General features: G+C 43.2%; 1 protein-coding gene across 4 annotated transcripts; it reads right to left on the reverse strand.

Annotated features, from left to right (window-relative positions):
• Positions 1-392: 392 nt before the first annotated feature.
• rfx1a (regulatory factor X, 1a (influences HLA class II expression)) lies at positions 393-19,696 on the reverse strand. 4 transcript variants are annotated; one of them, XM_080905980.1, is made up of 18 exons: positions 19,543-19,696; positions 15,070-15,447; positions 11,760-11,869; positions 11,576-11,671; positions 10,710-10,807; positions 10,206-10,593; positions 9,271-9,446; positions 7,435-7,554; positions 7,042-7,175; positions 5,539-5,657; positions 5,104-5,210; positions 4,816-4,967; positions 4,191-4,288; positions 3,705-3,854; positions 3,113-3,321; positions 1,760-1,913; positions 1,621-1,666; positions 393-1,530 (listed from the first exon to the last, which is right to left on the reverse strand). In XM_080905980.1, exons 2-18 carry the CDS (start codon positions 15,425-15,427, stop codon positions 1,370-1,372), a joined length of 2,676 nt encoding a protein of 891 aa, XP_080762106.1. In that variant the 5' UTR covers positions 15,428-15,447; positions 19,543-19,696; the 3' UTR covers positions 393-1,369. The 4 variants fall into 4 exon arrangements, with proteins under 4 accessions (XP_080762106.1, XP_080762105.1, XP_080762104.1 ...); XM_080905979.1 differs by having other exon boundaries at positions 9,271-9,452; XM_080905978.1 differs by having other exon boundaries at positions 10,155-10,593.
• Between the last annotated feature and the right edge of the window lie 433 nt (positions 19,697-20,129).

The following is a 20,129-nucleotide window of genomic DNA, read 5'->3' on the forward strand; positions in this document are numbered from 1 at the left end:
GCACACGAGGGTCGCTTACAATGTGTGACAACACAGCACCGTACACTGCACAAGAGGTTCACTTAGTGACAACGAAATTCAAAATAGTGGATAAATATACAGTAGAATATAAGTATATCACCGTTCTTACTCAGGCACAGTTCTTAAAAAAACAAAAGAAAGAAGAAAAATCAGCGAGGATCAAAGCAAACCGGTTTGGCACCCAGAAACACACAAATGTGGGGAAAAAAAACAGAAACAGAATGAAATAAGGCAAAAACATAACGAGTCGAGGGCAAATGAGGGCACAGAGGAACTTAATGGGTGGATAGGATTGAAGCACTTAAACATAAACTATGGTACACGTACGGCACTTCTCTCTCTCTCGTGGGAACCAGATGTTCTTGTTTTAAAAAAAAAAGGAAAAAAAGAGAATTTTTTTCTTGCAGCAACTAACAGGAGTTCCTACTTCACAGCTGGAGCTTCATCTTTACAAGTGTTTGTGGCAGCTGAGGTAGGCACTCCGAGAACACGAGAGCTTCTCTTTTTTCTTTTTTGTCTTTTAACAGGTGAATCACACAGGAAATCTGCACACGCCATCAAAAAAAAAAATCAAACCATGAATGCTCTAGAAAATATCTACACAACAGTCACCACTCGGCATGAGTCACGCAAACAGACGCGCACGACCGGGTAAAAACGCGTGTTCACTCGGCCTCTACAAATAACAGCAGAGCGGTGTGACCACAGTGCTCGTACAAACTGACACACACAAAAAAGTCGCCTGCTGTCTTTAAAAAAAAAAAAAAAAGCAACAACAACAAAAAACCCCTACGCTCCCACAAAGCGGTAAATGAAGTAGTGACTAAATTCAAACACCGCTTACGGTCCGCTCCGCACACAAACACACCGCAGTACCTTTTAAAGACCACTTTGATACGGCAGTGACAGTGGTGGGAGGGCGAGCATTCGTTTTACAGCAATGAGAGGGAAAAACAGCGAGGCTGCGGCGCGATGAGGAGATAAACGAAAAGAAGTGCCTGGCTTTAGTTTGTTTTGTTTTTACAGATTCATACAACTGAAGGTCCTCTCTGCATCAAGAGACCCTGGGTTTCTGAAGCCACGTCCTGTTACAAAACGCCACTGACTGTGGGAGTAATCAATGGTGGCGACAGGCGGTTGTGCCATCCGGGCAGCAGCAGTTACTGACTTGAGTGTGTTTTGATTGTGTGTGCCTGAGGACTGCACGCAAACAGAACCATATGCAGCGAGAGTGCACGCGGGCGCACCTCAACAAGCTCTATATACAGGTGTCAGGGGGTATAAATTACTGTTCTTTGTACATCGGCGTGTGTGTCTGTGAGATCAGCACATGTCATTTACACTGCGGCTAGTTGTCAGCTGACCCGGTGGCGAAGAGAACTCTCTGGTCAGTTCTGGCCAGCTTGGCAGGCGGCTCCAGAGACTCCTCTCCGAGCACGGCCCCGTCTGAGGGAAGGGACAGCTCCTGACCTTCTTCATCACTCTCCTCCTCCTCTTCTTCTTCCTCTTCTACAACAGACAGCATAACAGAGATGGTTACCAGCAAAGCTTAGAGCACAGGTGTCAGTTAAGACGAGCTACAGCAGAATCAGTGCAGACCTTTATCCGGATCCAGCTGGTTCAGACCTCGGCCTAAGCTGGCAAACTAATGGCAAGAGGGGATTTGGTTAGTGGTGTAAATGTGGCTTACACTATTATATGAATGTATTTGCATTTCTGGATCCGTGTATGTTGATACCTCTCCCATAACAGCAATGGGGGTCTCTCCTTTAGCCTGGGCCACTCTGTGCTCGATAAGGTAGTACATGTACTCGTCGTATAGCAGACGAATCAGGTGAAAGGATCCGAAGCTGGCGGCACTCCGCAGGGTGAGGTCTCTGATTACCATGGAACTGAGGAACAGAAATGGGAAACAAGCCACTCTTCATACATGTACCACTTCTCTAACTTACAAACAGAAACTGCTTTTTTCCTCTATCTCACTGCTTTACTGGGACAAGGTTGACACCACAAGTCGAGTCGGTGACTTATTTACTCAATTTGAGTATTTGATAAGTTCCTTCAATAAAGCTGTGTGATGTGGGGTGGTTTGGATTTTAAATTTCAGCTCTGCTATTTATTCCAGACAGGTCTGAGAGCGATTCAGAGCCTTCGGATTTCCATCCAGTCTCCAAAGGAGGCAAATGAATGGCAACTGACTTGTAATGACCTGCTTGACTAAGACCCTGCTTATGGGATGAGCTTGGTTTTATATATATTTATATAAATAAATAAATTAAATTCCCCACTCGCCCTTTATCCTTCTTTATCTTTATCCTTCAAGCTCATGTCTCTACCAGAGGCCTAGGAGCTTGAGGGTCCTGTGCACACACACACACACACACACACACACACACACACACACACACACACACACACACACACATATATATATATATATGCATATCCTTGCTTCTTTTTTTTTTTATCACTATGGCATATGTGCATAGGAAGGTATATGGATGCATACTTAAGATTACAGCATAGAGGTGGATGAGGATTATTGTTACTGTTACTTTTAGCATTTATTTAGGAATATGGTTATAATGAGTAGTACACTCATCCTTTTATCTCTACTATCCTAGTGATTGTTTTCTAGTTTGTGTTGTTATTGTAAGTATTCTATGTCCTTGTCTTGGTTATCACTTTTTAAACTGCTCTCTTGTTTTGTTAATTTTAAAAAATCCAGTCATTTAAAATTTGGACAGTTTTGATGATTATCTTGTGATTATTACAGTTAGCAATGACTTAACAAAGTACAGACTAGGTTTGTTTTAACTTCAGGACTAAAGCCTGCAGCTCAAACTGAATACAACATCACAAAAAATAATGCAAACTGACAAAGGCCATTTTAGCCCTGTATACTTCAGCTCTAAATTACTGGCTATTGTGCACTCGTACACTCCTCCTTCATCATTTTTACCAGACATTTAGCTCAAAAGAGGAGAATAAAGATCCAACCAAATCAAATCTATCAACACAAATAAAAATGGACTCAGAAAAGGTCAGGAGAGACAGAACTTGGAATTCATTCTTTCTGACTGCTCCCCACCTGTAAAAGGACCACTTGAGCAGAAAGAGCTTGGCAGCTTTAGGGAAAGCAGGGCTCTGTTGGTAGGGCTTTAGGACCTGGGAGACCACACCGTCAAGCCACGCGGCCCACTGCTCCAGTGAGTTCTGCTGCTGGAGGGTCAGCTTGAAGTCCTGCTCGAGCCGCTGGACCACACGGTCTTCGCACCGGCACACCCATGAAGCCTGCTCCTACAAAAGCACAAACAGGGAGAAAAAGGCAAAGTGTCATTATAGGGCAGTCACATCTGCACCAGTAAAAGAGGCTGGATGACCTTATATTTATAAACAGCAGCAGATGATGGAACTTAAACCACGCACTAGCACTAAGTTTACTGTTCAGTATCTGAACATATAATCAGGCGGAAGAAGCAGTTTCTTAGAAAAACCAAGTGAGCTTCCTGAACAGTAAAATAAAAAAGAGACACTATGACGGAAGTTGGATAAACAAATAACACATGAAACCTCAGTGTAACCACAAGCTACAGAGTCAGCTGCAAAACCAAAGCGGCATTCAACCACTGACAATGTCATCAGCGCGATTTAATGAGAATGCTGCTAGACACTGAACCGACCTGGACGTTGGCAAAGTCGACGCGGTTGAGGTCGGACAGCATCTGATTGATCTGAGCCGTGTTCTGGAGGACAGCACGGGCTGCCTGGGCCAGGTGGTTCAGACTGGTGTAGCGGCGCAGGGTCTGAGCAAAAGCATTGGCTGATGTGACCTGAGAGAGGAGGAAGACGACGGGTCAGAAAAAGATGCATATCAATATTTTCACAAATATCCGTATATAACAGATGTTTTCTGTGATAGCTGCTCACATCTGCTGTCATTTATTTACTTTGATGGAACCTCTTTTTTCCCTTCTTCACAAAAGCTGCACCGCAGAGCTTTTATATAAATTCAACTCTAGCTCCTGCTCACAAAAATCTAATAATGTCTGAGCTTAGAGTCCCACACAATAAGACGATGTTTTTGTCATGCCTGAAAAGACTGTTTGCTCCATGGCTCAGAAAACATGCGGTTCCATCAGCGCCAAGCTAATAATGGAGGGCTTTACCTTGATGCGGACCATTTCCTCAGGGATGTTCATCATGGCATTGGTCAGCCAGCTCTCCAGGCTCTTGGCAAAGTTGCGAATGGCTTGAGTTAAGGCACCTGTGGGCAGAAATGGGTCTGTCACTGCTAGAGTGGGAAAACGATTATCTAATGTCTAGACAATTAGCCAAGGTTCTGCTGGTCAAAGATTTTTCAATTTTTATTTATTTTCTTTTTGGCATTACAGCTGAATAACCAGACTTGTATCCACTTTATGTGGATGTGGAACATTTTTTTCTCTGGCAGCATTGTGATGGGAAAGAAAATGACGAATATTCAAAAGGGAACTGTTCAAGGTCTTAAAAGTTAAACTCTGACTAAAACTATAACCGAAACCAGAAGAAATAAGTGTAGCTGCCAGTAAGGGCAGCGCAATGGGTACACGTGATGGAAAACAGTGTATTCTTTCACTACACATCCAAAAGGCTGTCAGGAGGATCTTTGCTCCCTAGTTGGCTCATTTCAACAACTTTAAATTGGCACTGAGTTTTAGGAATAGCTCTTTATTTGTATAAACACACTCTGTAGGCACGGATAAGCATGCTTACATGGTTCACTACATAATCAGTCTTCCTATAGAGCCTTACTGGGGATGGGTCTGAGGACATCAGGGATGAGGATTTCCACCAGGCCCTGGTAGAGGCTGTTGTCACAGTCGCGGCTCCAGCGCAGCACTGGCTCATATTTGCACAGCAACACCAGGCAGGACTTAGGGAGACGCTTCTCTGACTCATCGTGACTGCCGAGGCGCACACACACGCACACACAGTTTGTATGGAAATAGTAATGCTACGGCAACAGACAAATGTTTTTACTATCTTAGGACACAATCTGGATCTTGAATGAACGCCTGCCTGTGGAGTACAATCACTCACACGGCCAACGTGGCATCTCCGGCCTGACTTTGGCTGAACCTCCAGAAGGTCTTCCACAGAGTCTCCACTAGGGTAAACTGCAGGTTAACCATCACATCGAGAATAGCCTGAAAGAACGGAAAGAAAAGAATCCATACATCGAAGAATCGAAGACTGAGGACAAATAGATTATTGGGGTGGGGGTAGTGGGGCGGAAAACAACATTCTGCATTTCTGGATTTTGCTTTCAATGTGGTCTTCCTAACCTTAAAACTCATCTTCACCACTACATCTTTAAGAACTTGACATTTTGATCAAATTACAGTCGGTTTTTCCCACTAAAAGGTTATAATTGGTGTAATTTCATTTAGAGTAGTCCTGCAGTGATTCACAGAAAGGAACTACACACAAAGGAAAAACTTCAGTAAATAGTCAGTGGGTTCCAATTTCGGTTACCTCACAATGTTCTCTGTACAGCAGCTGAAAGCTCTTTATGTGCTCCAGCTCAATGCCCTCTGGCAGAGACTTCCCCTGGAGATCGATCTCTGGGAACTCTGGGAGAGCTCTGGATGCATCTGGACACAGGACAAAGGAGCAGTGGATACTAAGAGAGAAATCCCATTAACTGCACAGAGTAATCAACATTTATGTGAATGCCACTAAATGTGCTTAGATGGACATGCCTGTTGTGGTTTAGCTCATAGTAGGAGGGATGTGGCATTTAAATGTTGGTAATGAGATTGTCTTTTTACATTATGTTCAGATTAAAAACATATAATCCGTCCATCCATTTCCATCTGCTTATCCAATTCAAGACCCTGAATTGGATAAGTAGGTAGGTCTCGAACAAACCTGGACATATTGCCAGTCTGTCACAGGGCAAACACACAAAGACACAACCATTTAAACTCACATTCACACCTATGGCTAATTTAGAATCACCAGTTAACCCAGCCCCTCTAACTGCATGTGTTTGGACTGTGGGAGGAAGCCAGAGAGAACCCATGCAAACACGGGGAGAACATTCAGACTCCACAAAGAAAGGCCACAACCAAATATGCTAGATTCAAACCCAGGACCTTTTTGCTGTGAGGCAACAGTGCTAACTACCATCCTGCCTTACACATATAGAAATAGCCATCCATCCATTCTCTTCTGCTTATCCAATTCAGGGTTGAAAGGGGGCGGGGGGGGGGGGGGGGGGCTATTCCAGCTGTCTTAGGGCAAGAGGTGGAGTACACCCTGGACAGGTCGCTCGTGTGTTGCAGGGCTAACACATAGACATAGACAACCATTTGCACTCACGTTCACACCTATGGGCAATTTAGACAAACACGGGGACAACCTGCAAACTCCACACAGGAAGATCCTGTCCTGGTGATGAAATTGAACCTCCTTGCTGTGAGGCTCTGAGTGTTAACCACTGCACCGCCAGCACAGCAGCATATAGAAATGTTAAACATATATCAGGTGTAAAAATCCCATCATGCTATCAAACAAAGGAACTACGCAATTCAAGTAAACACAGCAGCATAAGTATAGCCCTGTGTGCTATATGCTTACATAAATAGGAAACCATGCCTTATATACTTGTAATAAACTGTTACAGCAGATTCTGTTACTGGATTTGACAGTCCGTTAACAGGGCATGGAGGTCCTTGCTGCTAATAAAAATGAAGGCTTCCCAAAAAGCCTAAAACCTAAAGATGAGGAGACACACTTTGTCAGGCCAAATTAACAATTTACTTCACAGGGAAAAGCAAGTTCAAAGACTGGTGCTGTGTCAGGCACAGCCCATGCACTCTAAACAACCACATACTGTAATGCAAGGTCCTCACAACAAGCCCTGAGAGCTTACAAGAATATTTTGCTTGCTCACTCTTGTGACTCAACCAAATTAACATTAAAAAAAAAAAGCAGCACTCACTAACAAGTGTGTTCATTGTTTACTAAGCTCACCAAGGAACTGTTGGTACTGCTGAACCTGGGTGCTGATATCCACGTGGCCCGATCCCTGCTGCTGTTGCTGCTGCTGACCTGCTCCTGCTGCCGTTCCATTGGTCATTCCTTCCACCTTATGAACAGGCTTCAACCTGATAGGTAGGGAGCGAAAAAGCACATCAGGCATTCATGTCTAGACAAAGGTGATAAATAATGAAGTGAAATGAAATTGTAATTCAGTCTTATAATAAGAGCAGCAGATGCCCAGAGCCGCGAGAAGAATGGAAGACATGGTGTGAGAGATGGAGAAAAAACAGGAGCCGGTGGCAAAAACCGTATGAGGTAGAAAAAAGGTCAACTGTGTAATGATAGAGAAGATGCGCTTGAATGTGTAGACATTTCTGTGGATACCTCTGTTTCTGTGAGAACGGCTGTTGCCTCATAGCCAGGTGTTGTTGGTCTTCCATCAGCCGGAGAAGAGAAGAGCCCGCTTTGATTCTCAGCCCATAATAGTGGTATTTAGAATTACCCCTAACAGGAAGACAAATGTGGTTTGACTTTTATTTTTAAAAGAGCCTAACTCTATAGAGAGCATAGTGTTTATGCTGTCTGTTTAAATGTATGTTAACTCCATACAAGCCACATGTATAGTCTTACTATACACTGAATTAGAATTTCATAAAACACAAAGTATTTGCACCCATAGCACTAAATACTTTTAAAAAGTCATTTCACTAGCTCACTCACTCTCCCACACACATGCTGTCTGTCTTCATCACTACCCACATGTCTTCCTACACAAGGCAAACATTTCCCAATGCTCCAGAGAGCTTTATAGATGTTCCTAGAAAAATTTAAACAAAACAACACAAAAAAAACTGCATTTCTGCTGGAAACTAATTTAAGGTACACCAATCAAGCATAACATATGACCACCTGCCTAATATTGTGTTGGTCCCCCTTTTTCTGCTGAAACAGCCCTGATATGTCGAGGCTTGGGCTCCACTAGAGCCCTGAAGGTGTGCTGTGGTATTTGGCACCAAGAGGTTAGCAACAGATCCTTTAAGTCCTGTAAGTTGCGAGGTGCGGCCTCCATGGATCGCACTTGTTTAACTAGCACAATCCAAATTCTTGGGAATTGGGACGCCAAGTCAACACCTCAAAATTGTTGCTGTGCTCCTCAAACCTCAAACCAACCAGAGCACGTTATTCTGCTGAAAGAGTCCACAGCCATCAGGGAGTACTGTTTCCATGAGAGGGTGTACTGTGGCTATGCAGCCCCACACACAACGAGCTGTGATGCACAGTGCATTCTGACACCTTTCCATCAGAACCAGGATTAAGCTACAGGAACGGTACCGTGGCTGCATCAAACCACAATCAGCCTTGGCCGCCCATGATACTGTCATCATAACAGTGGTTCACTATTGTTCCTTCCTTGGACCACTTTTGATAGATGCTTACCATTGGAGACTGATAACAACCCAGCTCCAACCCAGTTTTCTAGCCATTACAGTTTGGCCCTTTCAAACTCAGAGAAATGCTTTTGCTTCTTGCTTTTAGCACATCGACTTTGAAGACAAAATGTTCACTTGCTTCCTGATGTATCCCACCCACTAACAGGTGCCACGGTGAAGAGACAATCAGTGATTTCACTTTACCTGTCAGTAGTCAAATCTTATGCCTGATTGGTGTGTGCATGCATAGCATTACGCACGTCAGTTACATGGAGACTACTGGTGTCTGGTGAAATGAACGGAGGACTACTGGGTTTGTGCTCCTGACATGCATCACTGCAGCAGAAAAGGCCACAGTGGAATGTGTGATGTGTTTGTCTGATCTCTCCTCTGTGGTCTTCCTCTTCTCCTCCTGCCTGGCAGCTCCATCTTCAACATCTTTTGTTCAATATATTCACTATCCGTCCTCTGCAGATGTTCAGACCATCTTAGCCTTGACTTTCTAACTTTCAAAACCACTCAACTTAAGTTGTCCCTCTTGGTCACTATCAATGAAAATCCTAGCAACTCTGCCTCCTGTCTTTTTGTCAGCATCACCATCTCAAAGCCATAAATCATAGAAGTTCCCTCTACCAACTTGTAAACATTTTCCTTCACAAACCCTTAGCATTTGTCTCCACCCACTCGACCCTGTCTGTCCTGTCTTCTTCACCTCTCTCTTTACTAATGGATATAAATGGGTTGCATATATATTTTTTACCCTATGAGTTTGGGTGACTACACAGCTTACCGAGTGCCCAGACGCCGTGTGCGTAGCCCCATGAACACAGATCTTATGAGTTTCCCGAATGACGCAGCATTAACAGGTTCTAGCTTCTGCTCCTGGCAGTGCAGCAAGTAATGGCAGTAAAGGGTGGAACGGGGCAGACTCACTCCTTCAGCTGTCTCATAGTTGTCCAGCAACCACTGTACCTGACACACAGGCAATGGAACAAAGAAAATAGCTGGTGCAGTTAGCAAAGCCAGCATATACAGATATACAGAAAAACATAGAGCAACAGATAAATGCATAACTATTACCACACATATCACACCTTTGAACAGATACATGTACATGACATGCACACAGACGCACACACGCACACACACACAGATTTCTCTGGTATTTGTATTATACAAACGCAAATCCATTCGTATTTACAGTCCGTCTGTCATTCAGGAATGAAAACACAAATACATCTGTTTGCGTGCCGTGGCATACAACTTTGGTATGCAATGAATCAATGACCTGGAGTACTGATGGGATGCCGGCCAGACATGTTTTGGTTATGGCCATTGTATGGGGGTTCAATATGATGAATTTGGGATGAACAGTATAGTGTCAAGGCATTTCAGGCAAATTAAAAATGCCCCTCATTACATGCACTGCAATGGTATGAAAATGATGAGGTCATGGTTTTGTTTTCTTTGAGGAAATCACAGTTAAAGCAAAATAAATAAATAAATAAAATTTCAGCTAACATTTTTTGCTCCTAATCTCCAAATTGTTCACTTGTGTTTTCCACTTTGACAAAACTCAAACTATGACGTCATCAGTGTGCGCCACCAAAAGGGGGGGTTGTGTGGATGAGAACAGAATGAGAAGAAATTCCTGCGCTTGGCGCCTCTGCATACCTTCTTGTCTGCCGACGGCACGCTACTCTCCTCGCCCTCTGTAATACTCACAGTGGCCGGAGAGGCGCGGGCAGTGTGTGAGTAGTTCTGACTGTTGCCAGCTGCCGACCCGCTGCTGCTGCTGCTGCCGCCGCTGCCCAGCATGTAACCCCCCTGGATCACATAACTGCCTGCCGCGCCGCCGTTGGTCCCTGCCCCTTCTCCGGCCCCGTTGGTCGTGCCGCCTGCCGTCACCACTGTGGCCCCTCCCCCCGCCGCGGTGGTAGGCTGGGCCACGAACATCGAGACGCCCGCTGTGGTGCCGGCTGTCACGGACACAGTCAGAGGTGTGCCGGGCGTGGAGGCCTGGGTGCCGGAAGTCGGCTGACCTTCGTAATATGGAGCGGCGGTGGTCTGGGTGTACAAAGGGGTGTCGGTGTAAGGGAAGGTGCCGGAGCGACTGGATGAGAGACATGCAAAGATGGGTTACAAAACCAAGCAGCCGAAGAAAGAAGTAAGACAAAGAAAACAATAATTCTGTGTGGACAAGTGTTAGAAAATGAGGTTCATTCTAACATGGTGCTGGTGGTGTAGTTGTTGTCTTCTCCTTCAACATACTGCACTTGATTGGTGTACACATGTTGCACTGGCACTGATGTGAGCTGCTGCTGGACCTAAGGAGTGAGCGCGCACACACACAGACACACACACACACACACACACAGACACACACACACACACACACACACACACACACCAAAATCCAATAAATCCTCAGCCATCTTATTGAACCACATCAACTCTTTCATCCTTTAGAATCTTAATATCTTTCATGTCCGGCCTTGTTTTTGCACTACAAACATTTCTTATACTGACAGCTTCTCTGTCCACTCATCTTTGTAGCAGCAGATTCCCTCGTGTCCCTGACCTACTTGGAAAGCGGCGGTTGCTGTGTGCAGAGGTGGCTGATTGGGACCTGAGCTGAGGATGGCAGGGTAGCCTATCTCTCTCTCAGCATGCACAGAGAGCATGCACAGTGACTGCCAATACTCATCCAAGGGGAGGTAGACGGGTTTGCAGCAGTAGCCGTTTACGCAGTCTGCTGACATCCAGGCAAGGCAGACTGACTCCTCTGCCTCATGACGCAGCTGCCAATCTTCTAGTTTCCTATCCCTGACTAAACCGGTCACCTCCGTGCTAAGGGGAAGCTGAAAAGTTGCAGATTTGACCACAGAAACGATGAGCTGACTAATACTGAGCCAAAACACAAGGAAGTTGCAAAGTTTTGTACGCATCACAAGTCACATTGATCACACATTTAGTGAAGTGAAGCTGTGATGACTAGCTCGCATTTACACACTGGTTAGTGAAAGCATAAGTTATTTTCAGACATCACGTATATGCCATCACCACTGACAAACTCCACTGGGAGTTTGGCTTACCTCCTGGGTGATGTGGACAGGCTGTAGACTGGTGACGCTGAGCTGTGTGCCTGGCTCAGTTTTGGCAATCTGGGAGGTGGCCTGCACCACTGACCTCTATTGAGATGAAGAGAAGATTCAAGAGCAAAGAAAACAACATAACATAACATAGACGGACATAACCATGTATGTGTGCAAATTTTACCTGCTGAGCTGTCTGCACCTGCTGAACAACTTGTGTGGGGACTCCAGTCTGCACCACAGCTGGAGGTGGACTGGAGTCTGACACACTGTCATTTGAGTGAAGGGAACCCTCTGAAAGATAAAGAGGGTATCTTAGTACCTGCACAAATTAGTGATATTATTTCTACTTCATTAAGCTGATCATACACTGCCTCTCATCTCTTGCTACAGCTGATTAATAATAAAGTGGTAACACTAATGGTGTAATAAAGCAGATAAAATCATGTCTTTAAACACATAAAAGTATGCACAAATCAAAAATCTCCCACCTAAAAAAACATTTGCACTTAATTATTTGTCAACTTTTTGCTTGAAAAACCTTTATGAAAACTAATGATAGTAATAAAAAAAAAAAAAACATATTTTAAAGACACAATTAAAATTGACCACAGAGGATAAGCCTGTGACTGTAACACAGTTTTACTTCATTCGCCACACACCCTTATACCAAACTGGGATTATCCGGTATGTGAGCCGAGCGTTTTTGTCTTTACAAATACTTGACTGTACAAGTCGAATTCAATAAGTCGGGCAAAATCAGGTATTTCTGCTGCAGCTAATTACTAGTTTACTTACCTTCCACTTCTAGAACCTGTGCATTAAACTCCACGCCTCACCCTTTTTGATTTTGTCCCTATAAATCAAATCTGCTTTGTCAAATAAAATGATGAGTCTGAAAAACCCCTTAAGATAAATTCTCATCATCCATTGTGAAACACCTCTGACTGGTTAACTTCAGGCCTTGCGCCAACAGATCTTTATTTGTGATGTGTTATATGACTGTGGGGTGGCAGATAGAGACATATTTACACAGTCTGAAGCAAGGAACTTCTAGGACACTTGTGTTATGATATAATAGCTCTTGTCTAGACTGTCAACATTTAACTTTAGTAATCACACTGTTAAATGGATACAGTCTTATCTATCAGATAGAAAACAATGCGTGCAAATAAAGAATAGCAAGTCACCCTATCTTTACTGTACGCAAGGTGTCCCCCAGGGTTCAATTCTAGGCCCCCTGTTATTTTCACTTTATGTAAATGACTTGCCTAATGTGTGCAAAAATGTGGACACATCCGATACGTATGCGGATGATACGGTAATTTTTATGCAAGCCAAAACTGCTGATGATGCCGCCCATCAGCTTTCACTGGCATTACATGATTTACAAAAATGGCTGAATGACTCATGCTTGTGCCTTAATTTTAAAAAGGCCGTATCAATGTTTTTTAGTAAACCTAAAACAACCGTGGCTGCAGTAAAAGTTTGCTTGGGTGCACAAGAATTAATTAATGTTCAGGAATTTAAGTATTTGGGAGTGCTACTAGACTAAATTATCCTTTAAAAAACACATTGAAAAAGTAGTGAAAACTGTAAATGTTAATATACAGAACTTTAGACATATCTGCACATCATTAACAGACACAGCAGCGATTACATTCCTGCACTCAATGATACTGGCTCATATTGAATATTGTATTACAAGTTGGTCCTATACGAGCTCTGCTGCTATTGGGACAATTGAAGTATGCTACAAAAGAGCATTGAAAATATTAGATAAAAAACCTTTTTCATATCACCATTGTCAAATTTTAGAAAAATACAAGTTTTTAAATTTTACTCATTTCAAATTATTTAAATCTGCCTGTCTAATATACAAAGTTATACATGGTCTGGCGCCTCCACCAATGAGTGATTTTATTAAACAAAAGTCTACCAGTGTTGCCGGGTCTCAACTGACTCGAGCCACTGTTAGAGGTGATTGTGAACTGGCATTCAGGCGGACCACCTTTTCACAGAATGCTTTGTCATATCAGGGAGTGAGATTCTGGAATAGTCTTCCACTGTCAGTGAGGGAAAGTACAAGTCTCCCCATCTTTAAGAGTCACTTAAAAGGGCGGCTGAGGGACACACAAACATGTAATCATGTTTAATAATCATGTTTTATATTGGACGGGAAAAAGAGTTAGTGTATTACAAAAAGGGAAACAACTGTTAGTGCAATGGGTGAACGCAATATCACGATGGTCAGGGCATGTACAATACTGGGTTTTGTGCAATATAATTGATGTGTTTCCGTTATTGTTATTGTTATTGTTGTTGTTGTTATCTATACTGTCCTCTGTGTCCACTCTCCTTGTCACTGTTTGTGCTACAGGGAGTGCAGAATTATTAGGCAAATGAGTATTTTGTCCACATCATCCTCTTCATGCATGTTGTCTTACTCCAAGCTGTATAGGCTCGAAAGCCTACTACCAATTAAGCATATTAGGTGATGTGCATCTCTGTAATGAGAAGGGGTGTGGTCTAATGACATCAACACCCTATATCAGGTGTGCATAATTATTAGGCAACGTCCTTTCCTTTGGCAAAATGGGTTAAAAGAAGGACTTGACAGGCTCAGGAAAGTAAAAAACAGTGAGATATCTTGCAGAGGGATGCAGCAGTCTCAAAATTGCAAAGCTTCTGAAGCGTGATCATCGACCAATCAAGCGTTTCATTCAAAATAGTCAAAGGGGTCGCAAGAAGTGTGTGGAAAAACCAAGGTGCAAAATAACTGCCCATGAACTGAGAAAAGTCAAGCGTGCAGCTGCCAAGATGCCACTTGCCACCAGTTTGGCCATATTTCAGAGCTGCAACATCACTGGAGTGCCCAAAAGCAAAGAAAGGTGGCTATATTGGTCGCTGATTTGTTTTTGTTTTGTTTTTGAATGTCAGAAATGTATATTTGTGAATGTGGAGAGGTTATATTGGTTTCACTGGTAAAAATAAATAATTGAAAGGGGTATATATTTGTTTTTTGTTAAGTTGCCTAATAATTATGCACAGTAATAGTCACCTGCACACACAGATATCCCCCTAAAATAGCTAAAACTAAAAACAAACTAAAAACTACTTTCAAAAACATTCAGCTTTGATATTAACGAGTTTTTTGGGTTCATTGAGAACATGGTTGTTGTTCAATAATAAAATTATTCCTCAAAAATACAACTTGCCTAATAATTCTGCACTCCCTGTAGTATAATGTGATCACTGTTTTTGTCCTTGTCACATGACCTGTAAATAGTGTCTCTGTATGTTTTTACTAACTTGTGTTTAACACCAACCTGCCGGAGGGTCTGCAGATGGAAATTAGCCTAAGGCTATAATCTGGCATATTTACATTTGTTAAAATGTTCATTAATATGTATTGCCCCTCTTTCTAAAAAATAAATAAATAAAATAAATATTTAATTGGGATCACATGCACTGTTAGTGCAGAAAGCCTTTACCTGTGACAGTAACAACGATGTACTGTGGAGTGCTCTGAGCATTTCCTGACTGCGTGGGGGAGCCCTGGATCTCTGCAGTCACATACTGCGTCTGAGCTGGCTGGGCTTGCACTGTGGACTGGGTCTGACTAGCAGCGGGCTTTTGGGTGGTGATGGAAGCGGCTTGCTCTGTGGGAGTAGTTTGGCCTGTGGGTGTGACCACAGAGGGAGCAGCCACAGTAGTCTGAATCTCAGCCAAAAATTGTGGGGCAGTTACAGGGGTGGAGCTGGCATCAGGTTGACCCGTTGTCACAGTGACAGCAGTCCCCTGAGTTTGGGCCGCTGGCTGGATCTCACCTACGTAGCCTGTAGTGGCCATTACAAGAGCAGGGAATCAGGCTGGGGAAAAAAGAAAACAAGACAACAAGTTACACATTTTCAACCTAAGCTGTTTGTTTTCAAACTACAGGGTGGGCCATTTAAATGGATACATCGTAATAACATGGGAATGGTTGGTGATATTAAAGTCCTGCTTGTGGTACATTAGTATATGTGAGGGGGCAAACTCCTCAAGATGGGTGGTGACCATGGTGGCCATTTAGAAGTCGGCCATCTTGGATACTACTTTTGTTTTTTCAATCCGGTTGTTCAGTGATGACGCGACGAATCCTACTTCCGGGTCTAAAGTAGTCTGCGTTTAATATGGCTTTTGTGTTGTTAACATGTTTAATGTTATGTATTTTCTTCTATTTGATCTCAAAAAGCTCCTAAAACAGTCAGTGATCACTGTTGACCTCCCTCGGCTTTTATTACCGCTAATCATTTATTTAAGCTCAGTTTTTAAAACCTTAGGATGTAACTACAGCCCAGCCCATGCAGCAGTATATGAATGACTAACCTCGTATTGTGGATGGATTATCTCAGTTGTTCTCCTGGCTGAAGTTTGGTCCTTTTACAGCATCCTGCCATGCGATTACATTTGTTCCTGACCACCGAGAACACTCACATTAACTTTTATCAAGTGGAAAAAAAGTTAGCTTGTTTATATTATGCTAACATAGCTGTGTCGCTAGCTGTCACGTAGCACATCATTATATACCAGCTAGCCCAACTTCAGTAACCCTACAAACGTCACTGCTGTTTAGTTTCCTGTCTTCATTTATGCTGGAAGTGATAAGAAAGCTGTATGTTTTAATTTGTTTCCAAAACCCTGCAGTCAGGACATGCTATATTGTATTTAGATAGAAGCTAGCGAGCTAACTCCCTGCTAACTTCTAACTCCGTTAAATGTCATAAATTCCGTTTTCATGGATGCCTGGATGTTAAACTCAATTGTTACACCTGGTAGAGGAGAAGGCTGATCATTTTATTAAAGATGAAAGACTTTAGACAGTTTTTCAACTCTCAGTAATGCCATAGTGATCGTTTGATATATGGACCTGCAGCGGAGTTTAGACCCAGACACGGCTAGTGACGTCAGACTGAACAACCGGATAGGAAGAGGGCCATGTGACACATCAAACTTATTGGTAATGTCACAAGAAAAACAATGGTGTGCTTGGTTTCAACGTAACTTTATTCTTTCATGAGTTATTTACAAGTTTCTCTTTGTTCACAGCCATTGACATGTCGAAGAGGTTAACACGTGAGGAGCGGATCGAAATTGTGTTGATATCTGGTGAACGCAGTAACCGGGTCATTGCAGCAGATTTCAATGCAAGACACCCTACGAGACCACCCATCTCCCATGCTGCAGTTAGCAAACTGCTTGCTAAGTTTCGTGAAACTGGTTCAGTGTTGGATTTGCCAAAATGTGGACGCAAGAAAACTGTTACTAATGAAGAAACATCAGTGGCTGTCCTAGCTTCATTCAGCAAGAGCTCACAGCGTAGCACTCGCCGCATGTCACTGGAGAGTGGCATTAGTCGAACATCCCTTCGGCGGATATTAGCTACTCACAAATGGCACCCTTACAAACTCCAGCTACTGCAGCAGCTCAACAAGGATGACCCAGATCAGCACACAGAATTTGCAGAATGGGCAAAACAAAAATTGGAACAGGACCCTCAGTTCACGCAGAAGATTTTGTTCAGTGATGAGGCAAACCTTTATGTGAATGGTGAAGTTAACAAACAAAACCACTGCTATTGGTCTGACACTAACCCACATTGGATGGATCCCTCCAAAACTGTTGGAACAACAAAAGTGATGGTTTGGTGTGGTATATGGGGTACAACGATAGTGGGTCCATTCTTCATCAATGGAGACCTCAAGGCCACTGGATATTTGAAACTGCTACATGATGATGTGCTTCCCTCTTTATGCACTGAAGCTGGCACGTTCCCTGAGTTTTTCCAGCAAGATGGTGCACAACCACATTATGGGTGCCAGGTCCAAGCATTCCTAGATGAACAGTTTCCTGGAAAGTGGATTGGTCGTCGTGGGCCAGTTGAATGGCCCCCAAGGTCTCCCGATCTGACCCCTTCAGACTTTTATCTTTGGGGTCATCTGAAGGCAATTGTCTATGGTGTGAAGATACGAGATGTGCAGCACCTGAAGCTTCGGATACTGGATGCCTGTGCTGGCATTTCTCCTGCCGTGTTGCAATCAGTGTGTGAAGAGTGGGAGAAGAGGGTTGCATTGACAATCCAACACAATGGGCAGCACATTGAACACATTTTATAAGTGGTCAGAAACTTGTAAATAACTCATGAAAGAATAAAGTTATGTTGAAACCAAGCACACCATTGTTTTTCTTGTGACATTACCAATAAGTTTGATGTGTCACATGGCCCTCTTCCTATTGAAAAAACAAAAGTTGTATCCAAGATGGCCGACTTCTAAATGGCCACCATGGTCACCACCCATCTTGAGGAGTTTGCCCCCTCACATATAGTAATGTGCCACAAACAGGACTTTAATATCACCAACCATTCCCATTTTATTATGGTGTATCCATATAAATGGCCCACCCTGTAGTAGACAATGCTGTGTTAAAAAAAAAAGAGGCAATGAGGCAAATTTAGTACAACCAAAATATATACATCATAGGTCCCAGTAAAGGTTACAAATATGTAAACAATCATGAATAAGGAGTCTAACTTGTCAATTGCATAGGTAACATTTAAACAGAAGGTAGGAGGTTAAACTCTATCATAGGAATCAGCATTAGATCACGTCTTTTCTAACAATATTAGCCTGTAATAAGCAGCTCATACACCACACAGATATTTTTACATGCTCATTTCTCACCTAGATGTAAATGAATGCTCGAGGGGGGTGTCTGAAAGTACTATTGTGGCCAGGGCCTCTCAGTGGTGCAACTCATGAGGGGATGCGGGGGAGGAGCATTGATGGGAACAAGCATTTTGGTGTCTCATTACCTGTAATGTGATCGCACCGCCTTTGATGTACATAGGCATGCCCGTAGAACAGCTAGGGAAAATCCCTTACCAAACTGTATTAACGCTACAGTGCTGTCTATTATTTTGCTTTATGTCATGTACACTGTCACCGTAATCCACATTTTTAATACCATAACACAGATAGTTAACTTCTGGCTGTCAATAATTCAAGTCAAATAAACACAGCAGAAAGAAACATTTGTAACTGAAAATGTGTGTTTTCTTCTTTTCAGTTAGATAGTAGGGAGCTTGTTATGAATCTGAACCTGTAAAGGTGTACACTTAGGAGTCTGCGTCAGTGAACAAAGAGGTGAAAGTGAACTGTAACCTAGAAAGCACCTGCAGAACGCCCTCCTTCGCCACGCCCCTTACGTATTAAATGTCCGCCACCTGCCACAGCTTTCTAAACTTTCCGTTAAAAGACAGAACGGCATTTTAGTCAGCCTTCAATTTATTTAACTGCTCAAAACTAACACAAAACACGTCCCTCTATTAATTTTACAATCCCAAATTGGCCTCCCTTCTATTTTGGAAGGGATGGGGGCTGTCGCTAGCTTTATGCACCATATGTGTGTCTAGTCAGCTAACGGAGAAAAACATAAAGTGCAAACCCATCACTGACTGTACATAATTCACCGTTAACAAGATGAGTGTCCGTTTATAGTCAAACAGACGTTGGCTGCGAGCGGCGGCAAGCACTAGCCTGTCGTGACAGCCACTGATGCTAGCTGTGTAGCGAGATAGCAGGATCAGGAAGCTAACTGGTCTCTACAACAACCGCCATTTTGTACCTTTTGCATTTGACATCGCCATAACAACGGCCTGCTTGGGTATGCATCTATGGCTGCGTCGTCATGGCAGGCGAAATTCAGAGTCACACAGATGTGCAGCAAGCAAGCACAAACTATCGCACACTAGAAAGCCCGACCGGTTATCAGAATGACGGCTAGCTTGCAGGCTAACCCCCAGCTAACACTGGGAGGCAGTTGCCTGTTATGGCTACTGAAACAACAAGGGGGAAAAGCAATAGCAGAATTCAGCTGAAGCGTTAGAGGACATAAAATGCTACAGATCATGTTAAGAGCTTCACCTCTGGTTCCACGTGTGTATTTCCCACTGGCAAAATATCTTCTTTTATTTTTATGGCGGTTTCAGTTGTTGTTGTTGTTGATTCTCGTTGCTGGGTTCTTGTCGCCAGGGCTACCGTGGCTATGGCGCTTCGTCCTCACCAGGGCAACTGTTGCTACCCACCCGCTCCCTTCCCTCCTCCTTTGCTGTTGTGATTGGCTGAGAGCTGCCAAATTGTCTTAAAGTGACAGCTCCAGGAAAATTTTACTACAAAGCCTTCCACGCCCATTTGTGGAAAATCCCAGAGGTGGAGGCTCCCAGTTAAATCCCAGTGAAAGTAATAGAATTGTTTGTAGTTTGTTTTTAAATTGGAATAAAATCAATGCACAGCCTATATGGACTGTCATTTAAATTGATCCATCTGGCTACATTCATTCAGTGACTTACCCAAGGGTCCATTAGTAGCCTACCTGAAGAATGGGCTATTGATGTGTTGTTTTATTTTAATATGTTTCTTCCTTTTCTTTACCCTCCTTTTACAATAATGTAAATATCAGTCCATAACAAGACATTACAAAGTGTTTTACAAATAAATGAATACAAGGAAAC

Source organism: Rhamphochromis sp. 'chilingali' (assembly GCF_963969265.1).
Source record: "Rhamphochromis sp. 'chilingali' genome assembly, chromosome: 15".
NCBI lineage: Eukaryota > Metazoa > Chordata > Actinopteri > Cichliformes > Cichlidae > Rhamphochromis > Rhamphochromis sp. 'chilingali'.